This window comes from Hakea prostrata, chromosome 4 (genome assembly GCF_041222555.1).
Source record: "Hakea prostrata isolate BN-2017 chromosome 4, UWA_Hpros_2, whole genome shotgun sequence".
NCBI classification, from domain to species: Eukaryota; Viridiplantae; Streptophyta; class Magnoliopsida; order Proteales; family Proteaceae; genus Hakea; species Hakea prostrata.
In genome coordinates this window covers 10,545,282-10,567,278 of record NC_142603.1, presented here as the reverse complement: position 1 = coordinate 10,567,278, position 21,997 = coordinate 10,545,282, and the positions used below count along the sequence as shown (strand labels likewise).

The following is a 21,997-nucleotide window of genomic DNA, read 5'->3' as shown; positions in this document are numbered from 1 at the left end:
AAGAAGTGGAGTCATATCCGCTTCTGTCATGTGGTTCCTTGACAAAGTAAGGGATGCAATGTTATCTCAAACCCGATCAGGTGGGTTTTTGCTGTAGCAAAAAAGGCTGAGGAAGGGTGGAAAATTGAACGGATAGAAGATTTTGTGGAGTTCTTAACATCACTGAAAGCATATTCAAAAGCCTTCCTTTTACTTACCAAAAAAAAAGCCTTCCTTTTAGGGGGTGTGCGGTGAATTTTGGTGGGTGGAGGAGAAGAGATGAGAAACTGATAGATTATAGTACTTCACTATAACCTCATGGAGAAAGAACTACCATTTTATGGGCATCGTCTTGGTCAGTGATACAGAAAGGTGATGATATTGCAGCATCACTGTTTCATTTTCATTTTTCCACGACAGAAGTTTGAAAGCGAAGGTTAATGGATTCTTAAAGCACAAAAATATGAACTTACTGTGGTGATTTCCTCTCCACAAAAACAATATAGAAACAGCATGAAACATGAGGCTTAAGTGCAGATCAGATTTGCAACTTTAATTTTCAGTTGAAGTAGATTCAGTTGAGAACCATAGGGTCTGATGCTACACAACACAAGCATACGAAAGAAAATAACTTGACTACTTCCATAGTAAAGCTCTACACGTTTGTCTCCTACTAATGGCACCTTATGTCCTACAAACACTATATAATGGCACCTTAGTACAATCTTATCACATCTACAGAACAGAATCTCTTCAGGGGAATAACTCCTTTGAAAAGTAGAACACGTACTTTTACATAGCTCTCAAAGTGAATGGTTAACCCATCTGTTACATTTTGTAGCATTTGCAGTGAAATTTAAATGCACTATATAGGGGACTACTGAAGCTATCTCAAGTGCAGGAAACGAGTTCTACCAATCCGAACCATCAGGGAAGTGTCTCAGCACATCTGGTTTTTTGTTGACATAGAAATCTTCAACTGCTCTCATTCTCCGAAGCTTATCTGGGTGGTAATTTACATGAACGGCTACAGGTTTGAATGTTCTCAGCTTGGTATCTTTCCTCACAGTCTTAAATAACACTTTGCTGTTCAAAAAGAGATAGAAATCCATGGTTCTCTTGGATATATAAAGACCATCATAACCAGGATGTGAGGGGAAGAAGAGCTCTTCATTGAAAACTGCCTGATCCCAAGAATATGGCTCCCGGGAAAGTCGACCGGCAACACAATCCAGCAGCTCAATTGAAGGAATTGTAGGTCTTATAAAAAAGAATCCAGAGTTGTAAACCCAAATTCTCATTGTATGAGCATATCGCGCCCAACCCATTCCAGGCTCATCAAAAACATCATTGTAACCATAGGCAGTTATGTTATTATGGCCATCAGTCATAGATTCCACATCTGAATCCCGATACAGATAATTAAATGGGTTTTGCAAGTACACAACATCAACATCTGAGAGGAGAACACTGTAACCCATCAGCAAGAACTCTCTCAAGATGCGAAACTTCAAACCCGAGACAGCATGATTGCTCCCTTTTCTTGCAACAGAATCAATGTCCTCATCAGGATCCCTTTTGTACACAGGTACTTTCTTTGAATTGCAGAAATTCGCTATCTCATCATCCAGAGCAACAACCAGATAATTTAGTATACCGACCCTCTTGATGTTAGTGAACCAGACCTCCAACATTTCTTTCACATTAGAATTTGCCAATGCAACAATAAGCTCTTTACGGACAGCTATTTTCTCAAGTAACTTAGCAAGCCTTGGGTTCACAGATTCATCGGGAATGACAGTTGGATTGGCTCTTAGACCTTTTACGGTACCAATTGGCCCTGCTTTCTGGTTTCCTTCAAGAGCTTTAATCTGCTCCTCTGCCTGATTTGTTGCTTGATCAGTCAAGCGAAGCATTTCAGTTAATTCCCTAACCTGTTTATTCAATTCCAAGTTTTTTTGCGATGCTGACTCAAACATGGACTTCAACACTTTGATCCTTTCCGCCACGCAAGGGGACAAACCAACCTAAAAAACCAAAGGTTGGGGAAAACAAAAATGAAGGCCACAGATTGGTGAAAATTCCTACAAATTCTGTTGCCCATATCATCTATCAAATTTTAACATCGCAGACCTCAAATTCTAAGCCAAGACACTGAAACTGAAGGCAACAGCTTCATTTCAACCCAAAAAAGAAAGAAAGTGATGAGTTGCGTGAATACCTGAAAGGGGTAGAAGAAGGCAAAGACGCAACCCAGAAGGATTCCGAGGGCAATGGCGACAGCGATTCTCGAGCTGCAATTCGCTTGTCCTCCATTGTTTTTCATCAATAGCCCTTCTCTGCGACCCGCCATAGCTTCGTGTATGACGTTTCACACGGCCAAAGACAGAGAAACAGAGAGAACGCCTACCTTCTACGGCATCAAAGTGGAGGTTCTCTCTCTGTGCGTGTGTCCAAGATGCGGGTTTTGAAATGAAACCCTACTTCCGTCAAAGAAAAAACAAAAAGAAAAGAGAGAGAAATGAAACCCTATGAAAGAAGTCAGACGAGAAAGAGACAGGAAGCTCTAATTATTCAAACTGTCGCATTTGGGCGAAGCAAGAAGGTCTAGGGTTCACAACCTGATTCCCACTCTGAATACTTCCTGATCCTGACCCGGGCAAATCCGATGTGAAAGGATCTGATTACAAAATACTAAAAGATCAAGTAGTAGAGCTTGACTGAATCGAGTCAAACGTCAAAACCCTAATTCAGTCCGAATCCTCTGTTTATCATTCTTTTCACTCCAAAATCCAAATGTAGGGTGGAAAAACGTGAGGAAAACACATTCCTCAAGTCTTGGGAGATTGAAATCCCAACTCTGCACTTCATCAAAAAATTGAAATCCCAACTCTGCACCCTTACACCTACACGAGTCCCTTCGATGACTAAAACAAAAACAAATGTATTAACTTACTAAAAACAAGACTTTGTTGCTGAGAAAAAAATAAAAAAATAAATGAGTTCTAACAAGGTTAAAGATCGAAACTGCCAAACCTCACTGGATATGTTGGATCCATGAAAAGCCATTCACTGAATGAATCTGCCTAAATATAGAATTCGATGAATATCGGGAAGACTTAACATCACAATCGACAAAGTGGTTCTTCTTTTAGTAAGAGAGTAGATCGTTTGATTGGAGAGTGTAAGAAGCAAGGCAAACCCTTTTTCGAAATAAAAGCAGCTCTTTGGATTGGTTTTCCGGTTGGAGATTGTAGAGGCGGCTCCAATACCACCAATTACCCTGAATTGAAGAGCTCACCAGCCTGATGAGTTGATCCAACAACTACACATAATCGAAGGCTATGTTGCTTTCTATGTGAACCATGACTCAGATTCTGATTGGGGAGATGACGTATAAGGTATAAGAACCACAGTGAAACAGGGGAAGAAGTTGGGAATAAAGAATCTACAGGAACGAGATGCAGGGTATTCTAATTTCTAAAGCTTTGGGAGTTGAAGGTGGCGGAGTGAAAAGTGTGGCTCACCTAATCTGCGGAGTACAATTTTCCGGACGTTTCTCACCACTAAACAATGCAGGTAAAACAATGTACTTTAGGTGTAAAGATTGAAAATAAAAATCTTTGGACCAAAGTCCCTCCTGACACAACCAAGGTTTAAAGTATCGGTATCGATCATCGATACTATGTGATTTCAAGAGACATATAGTCTCATAGTATTATATCACTTTGCCTAACATATCTTAGTGTAATTCAAAAGAAAGTCGTATCGTATTCATTGGGTCAAATATGGATATTTATCGACTAGTATCGTATGATATCGTGGGATATTTTAAATCCTGCATCACAATAATACAGTATTAAAGTAATTATTTCCAAAAACCTCACACCACTCTCTCAACCATAAAGTACTACTTTAATTTTCATATAATGATAATTTTAATCAAGATCTAAATCTGTTTCAATTACAAATACAACCTAATTATATTTATATGGACCAACAATATACAAGACTCCTAAACCCAACAGTAGAGTGATTGATCACGAACATTGTTCTTCACTTGCACTCTTTGTACATTCTTGGAGTAAATCGTTCTTTTGCCAATACATGTTTGCTTAATTGGTAAAACTAATATCTCTTGCCAACGCAAAGCTGTTATAGCAGTGAAACCAACACCTCTTCCCTTCCCTGTTAATGAATATCGTAAATTCAATTATTGCTGATAGATATGTAAATATCTCCTTTCTTTCTATATAAAAGTGTCGTTATTTAAAATAAATAAATCGTTAGCCTTCAGATATTTTTGTTTAACAATAATGTTTGATTTTATGACATAAAAAACAAGCGGGATAAACACACAAAAATCAGAAGTACAGAAGCTCCACCCCAGAACGTACAAAACTTGCGCTCTTTTTGGATTTAATGCATTCTCCTCTTATCACTCTCCTTGTTCTCTTCTGAACGAGTCACGAGCAGCTCTAATTTTAAAGAATGAAGTGCCACGCATACTTCCACGCGTCAACATTGGAGGACACGTACTTCCTCTCAAATCAGCTTCATTTCCACCTTCTCTTATAAAACCGCACACCCTTCTTCTCACTCTCGACACCACTGAATTCAAAACTAGAGACTCCATTCTCAAATCTCCCATTCTGCAACTAGTTTTGATGTAATGGCGAGGAAAGAAAATCTCAAATCCCAGTTTTTGTTTTCCATTATCTTTGCCATTCTCTTCTCATGGCATATTGCTTCTGCTGCTCCCCTTGAAGGCTCTAAAGATGGCTCTTGTGCAGCAAATCTCGTTACAAAAGATCAGAGAAGAACCCTTGTTAGCACTGATTTCGGGGAGATATCAGCGGTTGAAATCAGTGATATCAACCAAAAGACTTACCACCTTCAGTTCATCACCTTGGACCCAAATTCTGTCCTCCTTCCTGTACTGTTGCATGCAGATATGGTGTTTTTTGTCGACACAGGTACGTAATATGGAAGCTTCAAACTGAATCGTAGATGAGATTCGATTCATTTCTTTTCCCTCCTGCTGTTGTAGGGAGTGGTAGCCTCAGTTGGAGTGGTGACGATGAAAGAAACAAGATACGGCTGAGGCCAGGAGATGTTTATAGAGTTCCTGCGGGTGCAGTTTTCTTCGTGCGAAGTAGCTTAGGATCCACCAGAGAGAGGCTCAGGATTTATGCCATGTTCGCTGATATCGATATCCAAAACCCATATGTATGATGATCAATCCAATTAACTCCCTTTCTTGATTCGTTTGTAATTTTTCTTCTTTCACCCTTGATTGAGTGAGTTTATAAACACAGGAATCTTATGTTGGGGCTTACTCCATGCTAAGCGACGTGGTTCTGGGATTTGATGATAAAACCCTCCAATCGGCTTTCGAGGTAAGAATTTCAATTTCAGGTTTTAGGATTCAATCAAGTTCGTAAGTCACCATTCTTGTATTTATTGTTTCCCAAGGTTCCTGAAGAAGTGGTAGAAGGGATAACGAGCGGAACCAGGCCTCCGGCGATCTTGCATGTAACGCCGAAGAATGAAACAGAGCAGTCGGATGTAGAAAACGGGGAAGATGGAATAACAGAGCCCGTTATAATACCTGCGACCCAGTTAACCAACAGCAAGAAGAAGACGTTTAATCTCTACAAGGCCAAGCCAGACGTCGAGAATTGCCATGGCTCGAGTATAGCAGTGAATCGCAAGGACTTGAAGGCCTTGAAAGGTTCCAATTTTGGGTTTTTCATGGTTAATTTGACTCAGGTTAGTGTTGCTTCGGTGGTTGATTTTGATATTACCATGTACATCAATTATTTATCAATGTTGGAAATTCTTGATTCTAGGGCTCAATGATGGGGCCTCATTGGAATCCAAGGGCGACAGAGATAGCAATTGTGAGACAGGGAATGGGGATGATCCGTGTTGTCTGTCCCAGCAGCACCAGTGGCAAAGCGAATGAGTCAGCAAATGAGTCAAAATGCAAAAACATGAGATTTAGGGTCAGGGAAGGTGATGTTTTCCTTGTTTCTCGATTCCATCCTATGGCCCAGATGTCCTTCAACAACGAAAGACTTGAGTTCGTGGGTTTCAGTACCATGGCAGTGAGCAATTACCCGCAATTCCTAGCAGGGAAGAAATCCGTGCTTAATACATTGGACAGAGATGTAGTGGCCGCCGCATTCAATGCTGAAAACACGACCATTGAAAGGTTGTTAACTTCACAGCATAAGTCCATTATACTGGGTTGCAACTCTTGTGCCGAGGAAGAAGAGGCAGCTCTGGAGAAAGAGATCGAGAAGGAAAGGCAAGAGGAAGAAGAAAGGAAGAGAGAGGAAGAAGAGGCTAAGCGGAGAGAAGAGGAAGAACGGAAGAGAGAGGAAGAGGAGGCCAGGAGGCGAGAAGAGGAAGAGGCTAAGAGGAAAGAAGAGGAAGAACGGAAGAGAGAGGAAGAGGAGGCCAGGAGGAGAGAAGAGGAAGAGGAAGAAGAGGCTAGGAGGAAAGAAGAGGAAAAACGGAAGAGAGAGGAAGAGGAGGCTAGGAGGAGAGGAAAGCAAGAAAGGAAGAGACAGGAAGAGGAGGTCAGGAGAAGAGAAGAGGAAGAGGAAGAGGAGGCTAGGAGGAGAGAAGAGAAAGAAAGGAAGAGACAGGAAGAGGAGGTCAGGAGGAGAGAAGAGGAAGAGGAGGAAGAGGAGGCTAGGAGAGAAGAGGAAGAGGAGGAAGAAGAAGCACATCAAAGAGAGGGACAGAGAAAAAGAGAAAGAGACAGACGCAGACAAGAGGATGAAGAAGAATATGGGAGGCCAATACCTCACAGGAGGCCGGAGAGAGGAAGAAGAGTATGGGAGGCCAGAAGAGGAGGAAGAGCAGTATGGAAGGCCAGAACCTCGTGAGAGGTGGAGCGAGGGGGAGGAAGACGAATATGGGAGGCCTGAACCACAAGAAACGTGGAGTGAAGACGAAGACGAAGGACAGCGCAGAGGAGGAGAGGGAGAGTGGTTACAGGAGGGAAGAGGAGAAGCCAGAAAAGTGTTGAATAGAAAGTGGAGAAGCCAGAAGAGTGTTGAATAGAAAGTGATCTGATCTGATGCTGATCTTTGCTTGTATAAATCAAATAATGGTGGGAAACCCAGTTACCTCTTTGTAAGTTTTTGGTGCTAATGCTCATCCTTTTCTCCATAAATTCCTAGCTTCATGTAAAACGCAATCCATGCCCACGTTTGAAATTCAAGCTTTTCCTCCAAAATGACCAGGGTCAATTTGAATTCTTTCCAGCTTTACTTTGAATAATACGAGAGGAAATAGGGTTTTGCATCCTACAGATATGGCTAGGCTAAAATTCAACCAGTTCCAAATTCCAACTGTGCATTGACTGTAGAGAGGGAACAGAAACAATTGCTTTACTAAAAACTTCTTTCCTTTTGATAAAAGTGAAAATTTCATACTTTTCTCCACACACCCACACAATATACAGGTAAAAGGATAAACCTATCAAAAAGCAAGAGAAGTGGCAAAGAGAGAGAGGGAAGGTGGGGTTGACAACTCTCATTCTTCATGTATCGGTTGGGGCAGAGGTGGAGCTGCTTATGTATGAAACGACGACAGTGATATCATCAAGCTTGCCACCATAGTAGCGATAGCCAGCGTCTTGTGCTGCGGTGGAGAATGGTGTCTGCCTATCTTTATCCTGCGCTCGCTGACGTGCCAAGGCTGCTATTTTCTGAGCCGTCGCCTGAGGCTCCAACCCAGCTCTCATGGCATGTACCACCACCGCAACTATTTCATTGTTGTACAGATTGTCAAACAGCCCATCAGTGCCTGCTATGACCGCATCGCCCGGTGCAACAGGGACCTTAAACACCTGTTACATTCATATTTAAATCTCATCAGTAATCATTTCCCAAAAGCTCTAAGAACCCCCACAAAACAAGAAGCTTCATATAATACGACGGAAGTGAAGAGCTATCGGTATATCTGCAAATACTTGTCACAATACAACTTTTTCAGCTTTTTCTTTGTTATAATAAACGTCAGAGATTTTCACGATTTGTATAGAATTTAACTACCAAACCCCAAGATTAACTACTCCACTACAGATGAAAGAGCTCTAGTGGGTTTCACAACTGCGACATGGTTTAGATAAGTCACATAAAATTTGAAGAAAAAAAAAATCTCACCCAGAATGGTATTTCACACTGTAATCTATGACAAAGCATTCAATAGGAGAGCACTTGATCACCCTATCAAACGTTTTAACATATCGAATAAAACACTCTCATCTGCGTTCATGATTTTAATGTATGTCTACTTGTTGGTGTAAAAATATGATTTCTGATTTGTGCTTGATCAAGACCCGGTTCTTACGACCAAAACAAGGTGAAAGTGGGCCGCCTCTGAAGACGGGAAGCCACCTTCGACGATCGAGTTTGTGTAGGCCAGCAAACCAAATACTCCATTGAGGAGTAAAAACCCCAAGAGATGAAGAAGATTATGCTCTTGAAGGATTGGAAAGCAAGAGAGTGGTAGTTGGAGTGTTTTTTTTGTCCTACCCGTTCAAGCTTGGTGAAGGGTTATATATTTGATTCATACCTTCAAAGATAGCATGCTTTACAACCTTTGGATACTCATATGATGAGATGGAGGGTGGAGATGACTTCATGGAGTGGCTTGCTTAACAAGCTAGCTTGCTTGAGTGATCTTCACACCAGCTAGAGATTTGTTGATGGATTGAGAAGTCAACATCAGTTTTGGTTTAGATGTGACACATGCCCATAGTTAAAGGGACAAGCAGATAAATATAATCTCCAAGGCCAGCTTGGGCCACGTGAAAGACTCCTTTGTCAACAAGAGCACTTAATGCCTCTTGGGATCTTCAATACTAAATTGAAAGCTTTGTCAAGTCATTCAATACTGATTTGAGAGCCTTGGATAAAGATAGTTGAGTTCACTTGTCCTATTCTCTGCTGAGAAGTCATATGAAGTCAGCAGAAGTGACAAGTCCAGAAGTGGCAAGTCTGAGAAGTGCCGAACGATTCTTCTTGACCCAGATTTTAGCCCTTGGTCTTGGCTCAATAATCTGGTTTGGTTCCTTGGCTTGAACCATAATTTCTTCCATAACATTAATCCCTTTCGCCGAAAAGGGAGTTTAAGGATATCTATACCCATCGCAAAAAGGTCACTTTATCCAAGGATAGGTTGACTAAGTCATGGGACAAGGAAAATCGTGGTTGGTGTTGGATCATCAACGGACGACACGTCCTTGGATGTTCTCCCTTTATCAGGGACCAACCAAGAAATGTCACCATCAACTGCAATCTTGGTATACAACTCACCGAGAAGTTCCGTTCCCATCAATGGAAACGCAACCTGATTGGACTGTAGGAACTTTCTCCTGATAGGTATCTTTGCCCACTGTGTTTTTGGAAGTACATGACTTATCGGCTTGTAACCTCCCTTGGGGTAACCCAACTTTTGGGGTAGTTGGAGATTATATCTTTCCCATTTATGTGATACTGAAGTTTCCAACCGCTAAGAGCGTTAGAGTCCGCAAGGCTGATCAAAGACAGTCTAGGACCCTATCACTTGAGCAACCAACCACTCCACTTGTAGGAATCACTCTCACGGTCGACGAACGCGACAATAGAAATGAGAGTTTGATGCAACAAAGAGAACTGGTTAATAAAAGGGCTCTGACTATTATGCCTACCCCAGGTACGTAAGGAGTAACCCTCCTGGAAAATCTTTCCCCAAGGGTTATCCCGAGAAATAACTTCTCAAGGATCATTAAAAGGATGTTTCTTAAGCCCTTCCTTCAACTGAAAAGTATCTGCAACTTCGCAAAAAAGCATTTGTAGCTTCGCTGAAAGTGTCTACAGCTTCACTGAAAAGCGCTTGCAACTTTTGCAACTTCACTGAAAGGCTTTTTAATCTCTCAAACAAATTCCTGCCCTCAAAGTCTTGAGCATTGGCGAGATATTCTTCATAACAAGGCATGTCATGAAGACTAGGGGGCTAATGTTATGGTCAGAAATTATGGTTCAAGCCAAGGAACCAGACCAGATTATTGGGCCAAGACCAAGGGCTAAAATCTAGGCCAAGAGGAATCATCCGGCACTTCTCAGACTTGCCACTTCTCGGACTTGTCACTTTTGCTGGCTTCATATGACTTTTCAACAGAGAATAGGACAAAAGTGATACTTAGCATATCTCTATCCAAGGCTCTCAAATCAGCATTGAATGACCTAACAAAGCTTTCAACTCAATATTGAAGATCCCAAGAGGCATTAAGTGCTCTTGTTGACAAAGGAGTCTTTCACGTGGCCCAAGCTGGCCTTGGAGATTGTATTTATCTTCTTGTCCCCTCAACTATGGGCATGTGTCACATCAAAACCAAAGCTGATGTTGACTTCTCAATCCATCAACAAATCTCTAGCTGGTGTGAAGATCACTCAAGCAAGCTAGCTTGTTAAGCAAGCCACTCCATGAAGTCATCTCCACCCTCCATCTCATCATATGAGCATCCAAAGGCTGTAAAGCATGCTACCCTTGGAGGTATGAATCAAATATATAACCCTTCACCAAGCTTAAACGGGTAACACCAAAAAAACACTCCAGCTACCACTCTCTTGCTTTCCAACCCTTCAAGAGCATGATCTTCTTCATCCCTTGGGGTTTTCACTCCTCAATGGGGTTTTTGGTTTGCTGGCCTGCACTAACTCGATTGTTGGAGGTGGCTTCCCGTCCTCAGAGGCGGCCCACTTTCACCTTGTTTTGGTCGCAGGAACCGGGTCTTGATCAAGCACAAATTATGGAGCTAAGATCATATTTTTACACCAACACTACCATACTTTGATCAATACTGTGCATCCACCAATTGTCCTAATTCTTCAAAATTGCATATCATACAGCTTAACAACCGTCCAGACCAAATTTTGACATGTGATTAGGGAACTTTGGAATTGACAATATCACATGTAAAAGGATTACGTACAGTCCTTGTAACCAAAATAGATATTGTTCAACCTCTACTAATCATTCTTTGTGAATCTTGGGAGAGTTCAAACAACCAGTACAAACACCGTTCCCTTATTGACATCTCCAAGTAAAATTGTACATCGATATCCTCAGGCCACACCTCCCCATTTACAACTGGTAAGGTGTACAACTTAAGAACACCTCTATGGCCTCAAGAAATCCCCTAGGATTTGTTTGGCTGATTCCTAGAGGCCATAAACAAGTATAGAGACTGAGAAAGTAATGCTCATCACAAATTTTATTAAACAGTACTTTCACTATATACATATTAATTGCATGAGTCATAACAGGCTTCATGATCCAAATTGAAAGTTAATTTAACGAAAGAATTTGAGATCATGGACATAAGACCTCACAGATAGTCTATATAAGAGGTAGGAAGATCCCACAAGAGAATCTTATTTCTTAGAGGAAGCATGCCCTGGACTTTCTCAATGAGATTTGTGTGATATATAACTCATATAAGTATAAACATATACTTCCGCCTATCGACGTTAATCACCAACTCAGTAGCAAATTTGGTGATTTGACAGATAAGGAGATGGAATAAATACTTCTTGTGTAATCCTCATACTCTGCCAAATATTGCAAATGTTCAAAGGAATTAGTCAATTCCTAGATGATTGTCAGGCTGTCCACATCTTGAGGCAATAATAAAATTCTGAGATAACTCGTAATCATAATAAAGTGGCCAGTGGAAGTAACTTTCTACGGACATAACCTTCTTATTGTTGAGTTTGTTGATGTGACGGACATAATTTATAACCCCATAAAATGTGCACATCTTAAGGCAATAATACCAATGTTCTCGCCAAGTTTCACCCTATTCCAATAACTTTTCATCCTATATACCTCAGGAACCTGCCTGTCCATCCATAGACCCCATTACTCTAAATCTCTTAAAAGCTATCCAACCACTATAACCTATAACCGATGTTCTTTGTATCTCAATCAACTATACCAAAATCCTGAAACCTTAAAACTGACTTGTAGAATAGCAACCCTGGAAAGCTATAATCCCTAGTCGAACCTCTTCAATCTAGGCTACATCATGCATCCAGATCTGGTGCAGAAGCAGAGCCTTGTTAGCTTATATGGCTTACAGTATTATTTGCCGATTGAAGGGTGACATCCAAAAAACCTATGAGGCTCACTGTCATAAGAAAGCAACAATCGGTAAAACCCATAATCCAGTTCAGCATGACAGGAGCAAGCACATCGAAATTGACAAACACTGAACTAGAGAAACTCAACTAGGGCTCAATTTATATTCTGTTGGCAAAATCTGGAAACCGGTTAACCGGTGTGGGTTTAAGTTGAAAAGCATCCCATCCAATTGTATGCAAGTTAGGCATGCAAACTATATATGCACCGACTTGACATGGAGTGTTAAAGAACATGTATGTCATATTGTCTATCACTTAGCGCCTACACAACAAAGCGGGCCCCATTAGGCACATAACATACCACCCGGCTTTTGCAATCATCCTCGATGGCTCTCACTCTAGGAAGCTCAGACTCTAGTAGTAGGTAACCTGCTCCAAGCGGCTACACTCCGCTCCCTTGGGCAATAGTGAGGCCCTTCTCCTTGGTAGCTCTTTTCATGATTCGAATATTTGACGTGGTGTCAAATCTAATACCAAATTTTAGTTATTTAACCAGTGCGCTAAAAGCTTCAAAACTAATGGAACAAGTTAAGTCAAACCCTTCAACTTATCCCATACTAGGTTGGCACAATCTAGCGCCCATACACTAGCATGGGCCCCATTAGGCATATAACGTCCTACATGGTGTACTTGTTCCATTTGTACCCCATCTGAATTATAAAGAAGAAAAGCCTATGTCATACTAGACAAGACAACCCTCTCTAATCATCATATTCTAGACATACATAATGAGCATGCAAGGTTTAAAGTTACAACTTACAAGCAGAATATAGAGCAGCTGCTTATATCTTCAATACCCTATAAGCAATAAATTGCATGCTTAATTTCGTTCTTTTTCTCTATGCACATCATCCAAAAACATGACCAAGCATGTGGGGTGAGACAATACTGCTATAGAGGTATAGAATGCAATAATTCAGTACAATTACACACTAGTAAGAAGGAAATGCTGAATTAACTAACCTGACCAGAGCTAGGTAAATCACCATCATTTCCGCTCTCCAGTTGATATGTGAAATTGAATCCATGCTGCTGTACAGGAGAACGAAAGACAGTGCATCCATCTCTTACTACTATAAAGCCACTGTCACCCAGGTTAATCGCATGTAGACCCTACACGAAGAAAACAAATGAACATATCATTTCAACCCTTGGCTGAAATGCAAGTTTCGGTTTTCTGACACTGATCTTGTAAAGTGCAGAAACCAAGACAAGTAATTTAAACAAAATTCTTCTAACCCAAAAAGAAAAAAAATCAAATCAAACTTGAATAAAATCAGAATATCTAAGTTGAGTAGGAAGTCCGACTCATGTTAATAAAATCTGAACACACAAACAACAATAAATGAACAAAAAGCCTACTTCCAGCCTATCTGACAAGGTAATTGATAATACAGTACAATTTACAAAATGTTCTGACTGATAATACAGTACAATTTACAAAATGTTCTGACTAGAACACCCAGTCAGGTCCTCATGAAAATTAAGGAATGGTAGAGACTTAGATGGGATCAGGTTAGCAGGTTAGCGCACATAAAGTTTTACAAGTTTATTTCCACCAACTAAAAGTAAAATAACCATTTTGCTAAACGACCAAGACTATTCGATGAAGAAGCAGCAGAAACTTAAACTGCAAAGGAATTCACTACAGAACATATTCATAATTGGATGTCTTTCTGGAAGATTCTAAATGACAGGAAATGCAATAAATGGAGTATAAGCTATTCCTTATCAATAAGGCTCCACAATCATTTACCATTGTTAACATAGTAGCTGGATCAATTAGAATTTTTTCTCCTTAGTTACTTGAATTTGTGAGCCTCCTTTGTATAAACAAGTTTCTTATTAGAATTAGATTATACACAGAAAATAAGGAAAATACCAAACCTGGTCTGAGAGTGCTATGATGCATGCAGTTGATGACCCTTTGGCTTTTGTGCTCACGTGAGCTTTCTCCAAAACCCTCGCAGGGTCAATGGAGCTTTTTGGCTCTTCCCGGATAGCAATAACTGAATTAGACATGAGTTCCCTTGCATATTCCCCTGCATCAACACCAAGTTCTGCCCACCCACCTACACCATCTGCCACACCTACGGCTTGCTCATCCACACAAATAAAGTGAGCATCCTCCCCACCAGTTTCTTCCTTATCAGGATGTGGCAGATAACATGATCCTGAAAGCAGCTTTAAGGTTCTGTCACCTAGAACATTCCTGCAGTCAATACAAACAAGCAGGCATAAGAATTAAGAAAGTAAGAAAGATAGGTAATTCCCGGTGCATCTGATAAGCAATTTCACACTATGATATTTAAAATATATCTGACAAAAAAATATATAGTTTTCTGCCTCTGTTGATTAGGTTAAGAGCAAGAAACTAGTGAGAACTGGTCCTACACGCAGGAAGGTGATGTGAACACAGTTGACCACTTGACCCCCCCTCCCCCCAAAGGAAAAAAAATAATTGGGCCCAAAACTCAAACCAAAGAAGCCAATCCAAAGCTGGCCAAATCCCACTCAAAGGACATTTTGATCATTTTCCAGGCCTTATAGGGCTCAAAATGGGTCGAATTGAATCCCCTCGATCCTAGGATAATGGATCTAATTATTTTCTCTTATTTGGGTCAGTAAATTTTGAATTATGAAGAGTCCAAGTCCATGATAAGTAAGTAAGTTTTGGATAAGATAAGATTCCTTATCCAAGGGAATTCTTATCTCCAAGTTGTTTGTTTTGTTTTAAGAGTTCTCTTTTGAGTTAAAGTTATTGCTTGAGTCCTAAGTTATCTTAATTAGCAAGTGCTTTTAAAGATAAAATGTTAGTAAGATTTCAATCCTAGGGTTGTGGTCTTGTATTAATTTACTACCGTTTTGAGTGTTTTGGTCTAGAGTTGGGATCCTTATCTCTTAGGGATTCTCAACCACAGTCAAAGTCTTCTTGTTTTAAGGCTAAAAATAGCCTATTTATGCAATGTAATTCTTAGTCCGGATGATTGAATGAAAAGTTATTCAGGACCAGGGTTCCTGTTTTGAGGGGGCCTTGGCAGGTTTTGAAAAGAGTTTTTCATTCTCAGCATTTTCTCCTTCAAGTTTCTTCAAGTTCAGATTCTCTTCTTCATTCCAAGCAAGCTACAGTCAACCAGTGAGCAGCCAGAGTTGAATTCCAGCATCAGCCAAGTAAGTTCAAAAGTTCCCCACCCCATTCCCTGCCCCCCTCTCTCTCAAGCAAGAGCCCCTAGCCCTCTCCTGCTTCTGCAAAACCTTCCCCCACTTCCCCGGCGTATAAGTTCAGAAGTTCCCCACCCCATTCCCTGCTCCCCTCTCACTCAAGCAAGAGCCCCCAGCCCTCCCCTGCTTCTGCACAACCTTCCCCCACTTCCCCAAGCATCTGCCGGTCCCCCACCCTTTTCCCACGGCACCCTAGAGTTCCATCCCCCGCAAACCTCTCATTCCCAGCTTGAAACCCCCATTTCTGCCCCAATTAGGGTCGAAATACCCCAAGAAGTGAACCCTAATTTTATTTCCTTCACTACAGCCCTACTTCCCTCACTTCAAAAACAAAAAACCTGCACTTCATCTTCAACCTTGGGATTTCTGCAGAATCTGGAATTTCTGAAACCTGATTCTGTCTTAAATCCTGATCACATTGCAAGTTCCAGACCAGTCCCTTTCAGCCCTACACTGCAAAACAGCAACACTACTAATTCTGAATGGCAGGACAGCAAGACCCCTCACCTTCCCTAACCCTAGCCAACCCCTCTAAAGCCCTAAAATCTGAATCCTGCAATTACCCAGAAACCTGTTCACACCATGACTAAACTTTAATGTGTGAAAACACCCTCTGAAACCCTAGAATCTTCATCCTTATTTTCTGGAATTTCCTGGGCAACCCCTAAAACCCTAGAATTGCTCAAATGCATACAAACCCTAAATTTGACTGCTGTTCACCTCTTCTATCTGGGATTTCGGCCATCACCCTGTTGAGTCTAGATCACTTGGTGGTACTTCTAAATGTGGCTCTGCAAATAAATTGCTCTCAAGTATAACCAAAAAATCTGGAGAATATTACCCAAGAACATGGTTTCTCAGCAATAGCTTTACTGTCGATGCCAATCACAGCACAAATTGAACCCTATCAGGGATTTTCAGCAAGTCCTGCGCTGGTTTGCTCAAAAGGTGAACTGTATTCAAGGAAATAAGGTGTAGAGGCGATGACTACAGGGGTATGTGTGTGTGTGAGAGAGAAGAGAGAGAGAGAGCCAATGTTACTAATACAGGTAAGGCTGTAACCAAATCTAAATTTCCTTTCCAAAATTAAATCCTGTAATTCTAATAGATCAGTTACTTTTTATTACATTATTTTATAAGAATAAATATATAAAATAATAATTTCAGTTCAAAACCAGCAAAAAGAAGAAACAATCTGGAATGGGAACTAAATAACCCCAACAAAAATGTCCAAAATATCCACTTAACTTCCTAAGATAAGGAGAGTGTAATAACCAAATATTGAGTGTGAATCCTGAGTACTTCATAATCAATCCTACATCTCACAGCATTAACCAACTTATAGAGTTGCTTCAGCAATCAAGATATATTGGACTTCTACCAGTAAAGAAATTCGGAGTACAGAGAGCAGAAGTGCATCTATAGTGGTTAACTTTCATCTGCAATACTTGCAACTTCTGGATTTCACTTATGTATATATTTATTTTTCCAAAGCACTTCATTGTATGACACATGAAAAGCATTTGATCTCTCCTTAGACTGTAAAAGCACAATATAAACAGATAATACAAAATTTACTACATTATAATAACCCATATACCCTAAGGATGCGCATTATACAAAAGAAAGTTATATCACCTGCTATTTTTATCAAAAGACTAGAGGGCTTAGCAATGAAAAACACACACAAAAGTCAACTACAAGCCCATAAACTTGAGTGTTAATACACAAGCAACGGAATTTCTAAGTGAATGCAGCATGGGAGCATATACCATCATTTGCAAGTAGGCCACATTTGCCAGATTAGAGTACATAAGTAAGCACATAAAAGTACAAAATATTTTCAAGTGATTAACATAATGGATTTATGGATGAATACTGATATGCTCCTTAGAAAAGCTCAAAAGGGAAAGAAGAAGATCAGAGGACATACTGATCAGATGAAACTGCAGAGCTTGGATGCTGTTCTTCGGGAGCTGAGCCATCAAATGATAACTCAGAAGCAGCCCCAGCAGAGAAACACGCAGAAGATGAACTATACAATTTTTTAAGCCCTGGACCCACCAATGAACTGGAGCCACAACTCCTCCTTGCCACATCAAAAATGAAATATCCATATATCATACAACTATTGGATGGTTCTCGGCTTTTCAGACTCATGGTAGCTCTTATACAACTGTCTAAACTTCCATTTCCGTAAGAAACACCAGATCTTCTAACGGATTTTAAGAGACGCTCATCCCTCGATGTTGGGTTATCCAGACAATGGTATCCGAATAAAGATCCAGAGCCACAAGCAGCCATAATTGTCCGTTGAATTGGCCTACCTAGTGAAACTGGGTTTGATTCCGATAGAAGGCGATTGATATGGTACTCACAAACCTGACAAGATGGTCCAGAAACATAAGGAATGGAAAATGTCCGTGAAAGAGCTCCAACAACTGATAAGTTCCTCCGTTGGTCAACGATTTTAGGATCTGAAGGCAAAGCACAAATCACACCAGGTCTCAAGAATAAACGCCCCTCTGCAATGGTTGAAATTGGTCTGAAAAGAGACAACCCAGAAGTCGTGAACAACAATTTTCCTTGCCCAAGGAGAACTTCCACAGAGCCCGCGAGTCCAGTTTGTTGTCTTCTAATCAGTCTCCGGAAACCAGACTGCAGCTCAAGATTCAGCTTCCAAAAATACGAAGATGGCATCTTTTCCTCTCAAACAAAACAGAATTGTTCGAATCCCTCTTTTGCAAAGAACCAGACCGTTAACACTATGTACATCAGCAAATCTCATAACTCTTAACACATCTACTTCCGTCCCGTCAATGAACTACTAGAGAAAAAAAGACATCAAAAAAAACAAAAAACGATAATGAGAGACCTAGCTTTTCTCTTAACGTAGAAGGAAGACATGATCCCGACAAGAAAACTCCAACAACTTTCAATCATATCAAAATTTGCACCAGAAAAATATGTATATATAGATAAGAAGCAGAAACAATAAGAACAATAACAACTGAAGGTTTTGAAAAAGGAAAAATTAAGAAACACTCACCCGGTCAGACGAGAACCAGAATGGATGAAGATCCAAAATTTTCGAAACTCTTTCACTAATAACCGTATAGATTGGTGGACAGAAACAGATGACAAGAAAAGCAATGACGGCAGTGAGAGAGAAGAAGAGAAAGCGAGTCGATAATGGAAGTTGAGATAGAAGCACGAGGTTAGGTGGAGAGGCACGAGTGACGAGCCCGTCCTTCCATACCGTTCCCTCTGGTTTCTACCTTTCTGGTGCTTTTGTTGGAACTCTGCATTTTTAAGGTTGAGAGTCGCCGAAACGTGATGATCGGGAAAGTTCGTTAAAGTGTCTGATGATGAAGCCCTAATTAGTGACAGGTCACAGAGTCCAACGTATGTTAAAGTCTAAAATACCCCTTACTGTTTTACCTCTATGAGCTAAAACGGGGGTTACCAAAACAGACAACAGGGAAGAACGTCTTATCTGACTAAAATACCCTATTACTGGATTATTACACATTTACACTAACACATTTTGAAAAAATTTCGAGGCTACTATCGTCATTTGGAAAGATTTGTCATGAAGTTCTTATTTCTTCATTTATAAAAAAAAAAAAAAAAAGATTGGGCTAATGGACTTTATTTTATTCCAATATTAATGGAGGTTTTTATTTTTGGTGAAAATTGATTTTATTGATTGATAGGCATGAAGCTTCACCTACGTGGACACTGTAGAGCCAAAGAAATAGACTACACCTCAATAGTTAGGATGACCACAAACCAAATAATTGTGCTTGAGTCATGTGTATTTAGTCATGCACATTAACCGTCAAGCAAGATTTCAAACCGTCAGATCCAAAATCTCGATCGAAATTAAATTTTGATAGTTGAATTTGAACGGTTAAGATCGAAATTTCGATCTAATGGCCCGAAATGCTTTGTTTAACCGTCCTGTACATTAAATGCACAGGACTGAAGCAAAGTCTCAAACCAAAGGGCAAGGTTTAAAAGATTTGGTATCGAATATTGATTAGTAAGATGATTCTAAGAAATGTATCGTCATGTATTTTACGTGCAATCCAATGGAAAAACATATCAATACGTATCATATCGTGGGATACCCATAAACCTTGTTGAGGGAGACATCTAATGGTAAATGCCCAACAATATTTTTCTTAGGTTTCAGCTCTTCATGTTATCAAATTAACCTAAGAATATACACAAGACAAGATTTACATAATTACGTCCATGATCAAGCAGAGATGGTTCTCACTGTGAAGAAGAACATATGCAACACAAAGTCATTTTCCTACTCATCTTAGCATTTTGTTTGTTTGTTTGTTTGTTTGTTTGTTTGTTTTTTTAGGTAAACCTCCCCTCAACAAGGACTATAAATAGGTAAAATGAAAAAACCTACTTCAAAGGAGAAAGATCAAAATGCACGTGTTATAAACAAGAAATTTGGAATCCACAGCTAATCATTATAAAAGGCTCGAAATACTGAACAAAACCAATACCTACTTGGTTTACTGAAAAAAACAAACCAATACCTACTTGGCGATGGTCAAAGTCAAACAAAAGACTATGGAACACATTTATGCCCCAAAAAGAGTATGAAACATTATATAGTAAAAATTAGTCTTCACCACAGCACTTTAAGGGGAGGAGTTAAACCCAACTAATTCAAAAGCCAAAAGACATGGCCTTTAAAGGAGAATTTTCATGATCCATAGAACTTTCTTTTTTTTTCATGATTTTTCAGTGAGAGACATCTCAAGCATGATTGGATTTGATCCTAATCTGATCACAAACAAAGGACTAATTTGATAATACTTGAAGCAATTTTGAGTGTTTCTAGATTTTATAAGTAATTTTAAAACTTACTAGGAGCAGAAAGAAACACTATCAACATTTTGTATAGTAGATGTTTCTTTGACTACCACTCAAAAAAAAAAAGTCATGAAAGACCCAATAAAAACAAAATAAAGAAAAAATTAATTTGGTCCAATCAACATATCAGTCTAAAGAAATTCCTCTAATCCAGAGGAGACTTTTGTAGGATTTTCAAAATTTCCATTTCATTAGAAATCACCCTTGAACATCAAATCAACTATTTGATTTCCTTCTTGTCTAATGTGGATGAAACTAACATGTCCATTTTCTATAAATCTTTGACGATATCGTTAGTAATATTCCCAAACTTTCCTTGGATCTTCAAACAAGGATGAAGAAACAAGATAGTCTAGTGGGAGTCAGATTCCATTTCAATAAGTCTATCCCCCATATTGAGAGCAATGTCCAATCTTTCCTTTCAATGCCATAAATTCAGCTTCTAAAACTTGATTGCATTGCACATTTTCTAGTGAATGTGCCTCAAAAAACTCTACTATGATTTCTAATAACTCTTCTCACTTGAGCAATTTGACATTGTTTGATAATGGAGGCGTGAGCATTGCATTTAAACCAACCACTTGAGTGATTTAGACCAATTACATTTCTTTCTTCATCTATTTACCTTCATAAATTAAATTTAGAAATGATATTAACCACCCCATTTGGTTGCGATAAAATAATCATTATTAATTGTTGTTGTGCTAATTTGTTCGAGTCTTTTAAATCTCAACTTAATGTCAATGATATTATAAATGAATTTGAAAATAAAAAGAGTTACTACCCAAACATAATTTCAGCATGCCTCATGCCTCTGTAAAATGAAAAATTCATTTGATCATGACCTTCCATGGTCCCTCACTGGCCCAGCTTGATGCAGCCATGTTAGAGATTAGAAGAACACTCTTCTTGCTACAAAGGTATATTCAGAGATGCCCATTTGTTTAGCTACCTACCTAACATTTGATTTATTTATGCACTTGGCCCCCTTGATTCTCTTGTTTGACCATGCAAAGCCAACACTGAGTTCTCAATGAACTTAAAATTCCATTACATCAAATGCTCAGAGAGTCAATACATGATGCAACCCATACTCAAAGATACCTCATTGTTACTTCAGTTTTTAGTACTTTATCATGCCAATCAGTTGTTAAAGTAAAAATAAATCACAACATTCATAAAAACTAGCATCAAAACAAGTTGATATCATCGTACAAATTTATGTTTTTCTCTTTCCCCCTCATATTATAGGGTCCTCTAACCCTCTTTCTCTCTATTTAATTCATCTTATTAGCACTTAAAGGTAATGAAAAATTATGAAAAAACACAGACCTCTACCCATCAAGTATAAACTTCATCAAAATCATATCGATTTCAAAAATAAAAATTTTTAAAAAAAATCTTCAAAAATTATTTACGAATTAAATTTTGACCAATAGAAGCATACAAAGAGTTGATATTAAAGTTAGTAGTTTGCTGCAACCGTGCCTTTAGTTTTTTATTTTTTCAAAACTAGAAGAGCAAGCAACACACTTGTCCGATGTCTAATTATAATTATCTCCCCTACTTTATTTATTGTTAATAAATGTCAATACATCAATTTTGTTGTATTAATTTACTAAGATGACAGAGTTGGTTACCAAAATATTTAATGAAATCTCCAACCTTCTTTATTTCTATTTTTTATA

At 39.4% G+C, this 21,997-nt stretch overlaps 3 protein-coding genes across 7 annotated transcripts; 1 reads left to right on the top strand and 2 right to left on the bottom strand.

Moving 5' to 3' along the window:
- Positions 1-463: 463 nt before the first annotated feature.
- LOC149017787 (arabinosyltransferase RRA2-like) lies at positions 464-3,514 on the bottom strand. Of its 4 annotated transcripts, none has more exons than XM_089152122.1 (3): positions 2,601-3,514; positions 2,201-2,459; positions 464-2,006 (listed from the first exon to the last, which is right to left on the bottom strand). In XM_089152122.1, the coding sequence occupies exons 2-3, from the start codon at positions 2,330-2,332 to the stop codon at positions 891-893; spliced, it is 1,248 nt and encodes a 415-aa protein (XP_089008248.1). In that variant the 5' UTR covers positions 2,333-2,459; positions 2,601-3,514; the 3' UTR covers positions 464-890. The 4 variants fall into 4 exon arrangements, with proteins under 4 accessions (XP_089008248.1, XP_089008247.1, XP_089008249.1 ...); XM_089152121.1 differs by having other exon boundaries at positions 2,201-2,906; positions 3,016-3,514; XM_089152123.1 differs by having other exon boundaries at positions 3,016-3,514.
- A 1,137-nt stretch (positions 3,515-4,651) lies between these two features.
- LOC149017786 (vicilin-like seed storage protein At4g36700) lies at positions 4,652-7,056 on the top strand. Its single transcript, XM_089153811.1, has 6 exons — positions 4,652-4,955; positions 5,030-5,208; positions 5,298-5,378; positions 5,455-5,751; positions 5,832-6,756; positions 6,842-7,056. Exons 1-6 carry the CDS (start codon positions 4,652-4,654, stop codon positions 7,054-7,056), a joined length of 2,001 nt encoding a protein of 666 aa, XP_089009937.1.
- A 65-nt stretch (positions 7,057-7,121) lies between these two features.
- Positions 7,122-18,758, bottom strand: LOC149017785 (putative protein phosphatase 2C 55). 2 transcript variants are annotated; one of them, XM_089152119.1, is made up of 5 exons: positions 18,457-18,758; positions 17,341-18,234; positions 14,073-14,397; positions 13,149-13,298; positions 7,122-7,846 (listed from the first exon to the last, which is right to left on the bottom strand). In XM_089152119.1, the coding sequence occupies exons 2-5, from the start codon at positions 18,105-18,107 to the stop codon at positions 7,538-7,540; spliced, it is 1,551 nt and encodes a 516-aa protein (XP_089008245.1). In that variant the 5' UTR covers positions 18,108-18,234; positions 18,457-18,758; the 3' UTR covers positions 7,122-7,537. The 2 variants fall into 2 exon arrangements, with proteins under 2 accessions (XP_089008245.1, XP_089008244.1); XM_089152118.1 differs by having other exon boundaries at positions 17,341-18,231.
- Positions 18,759-21,997: the final 3,239 nt, after the last annotated feature.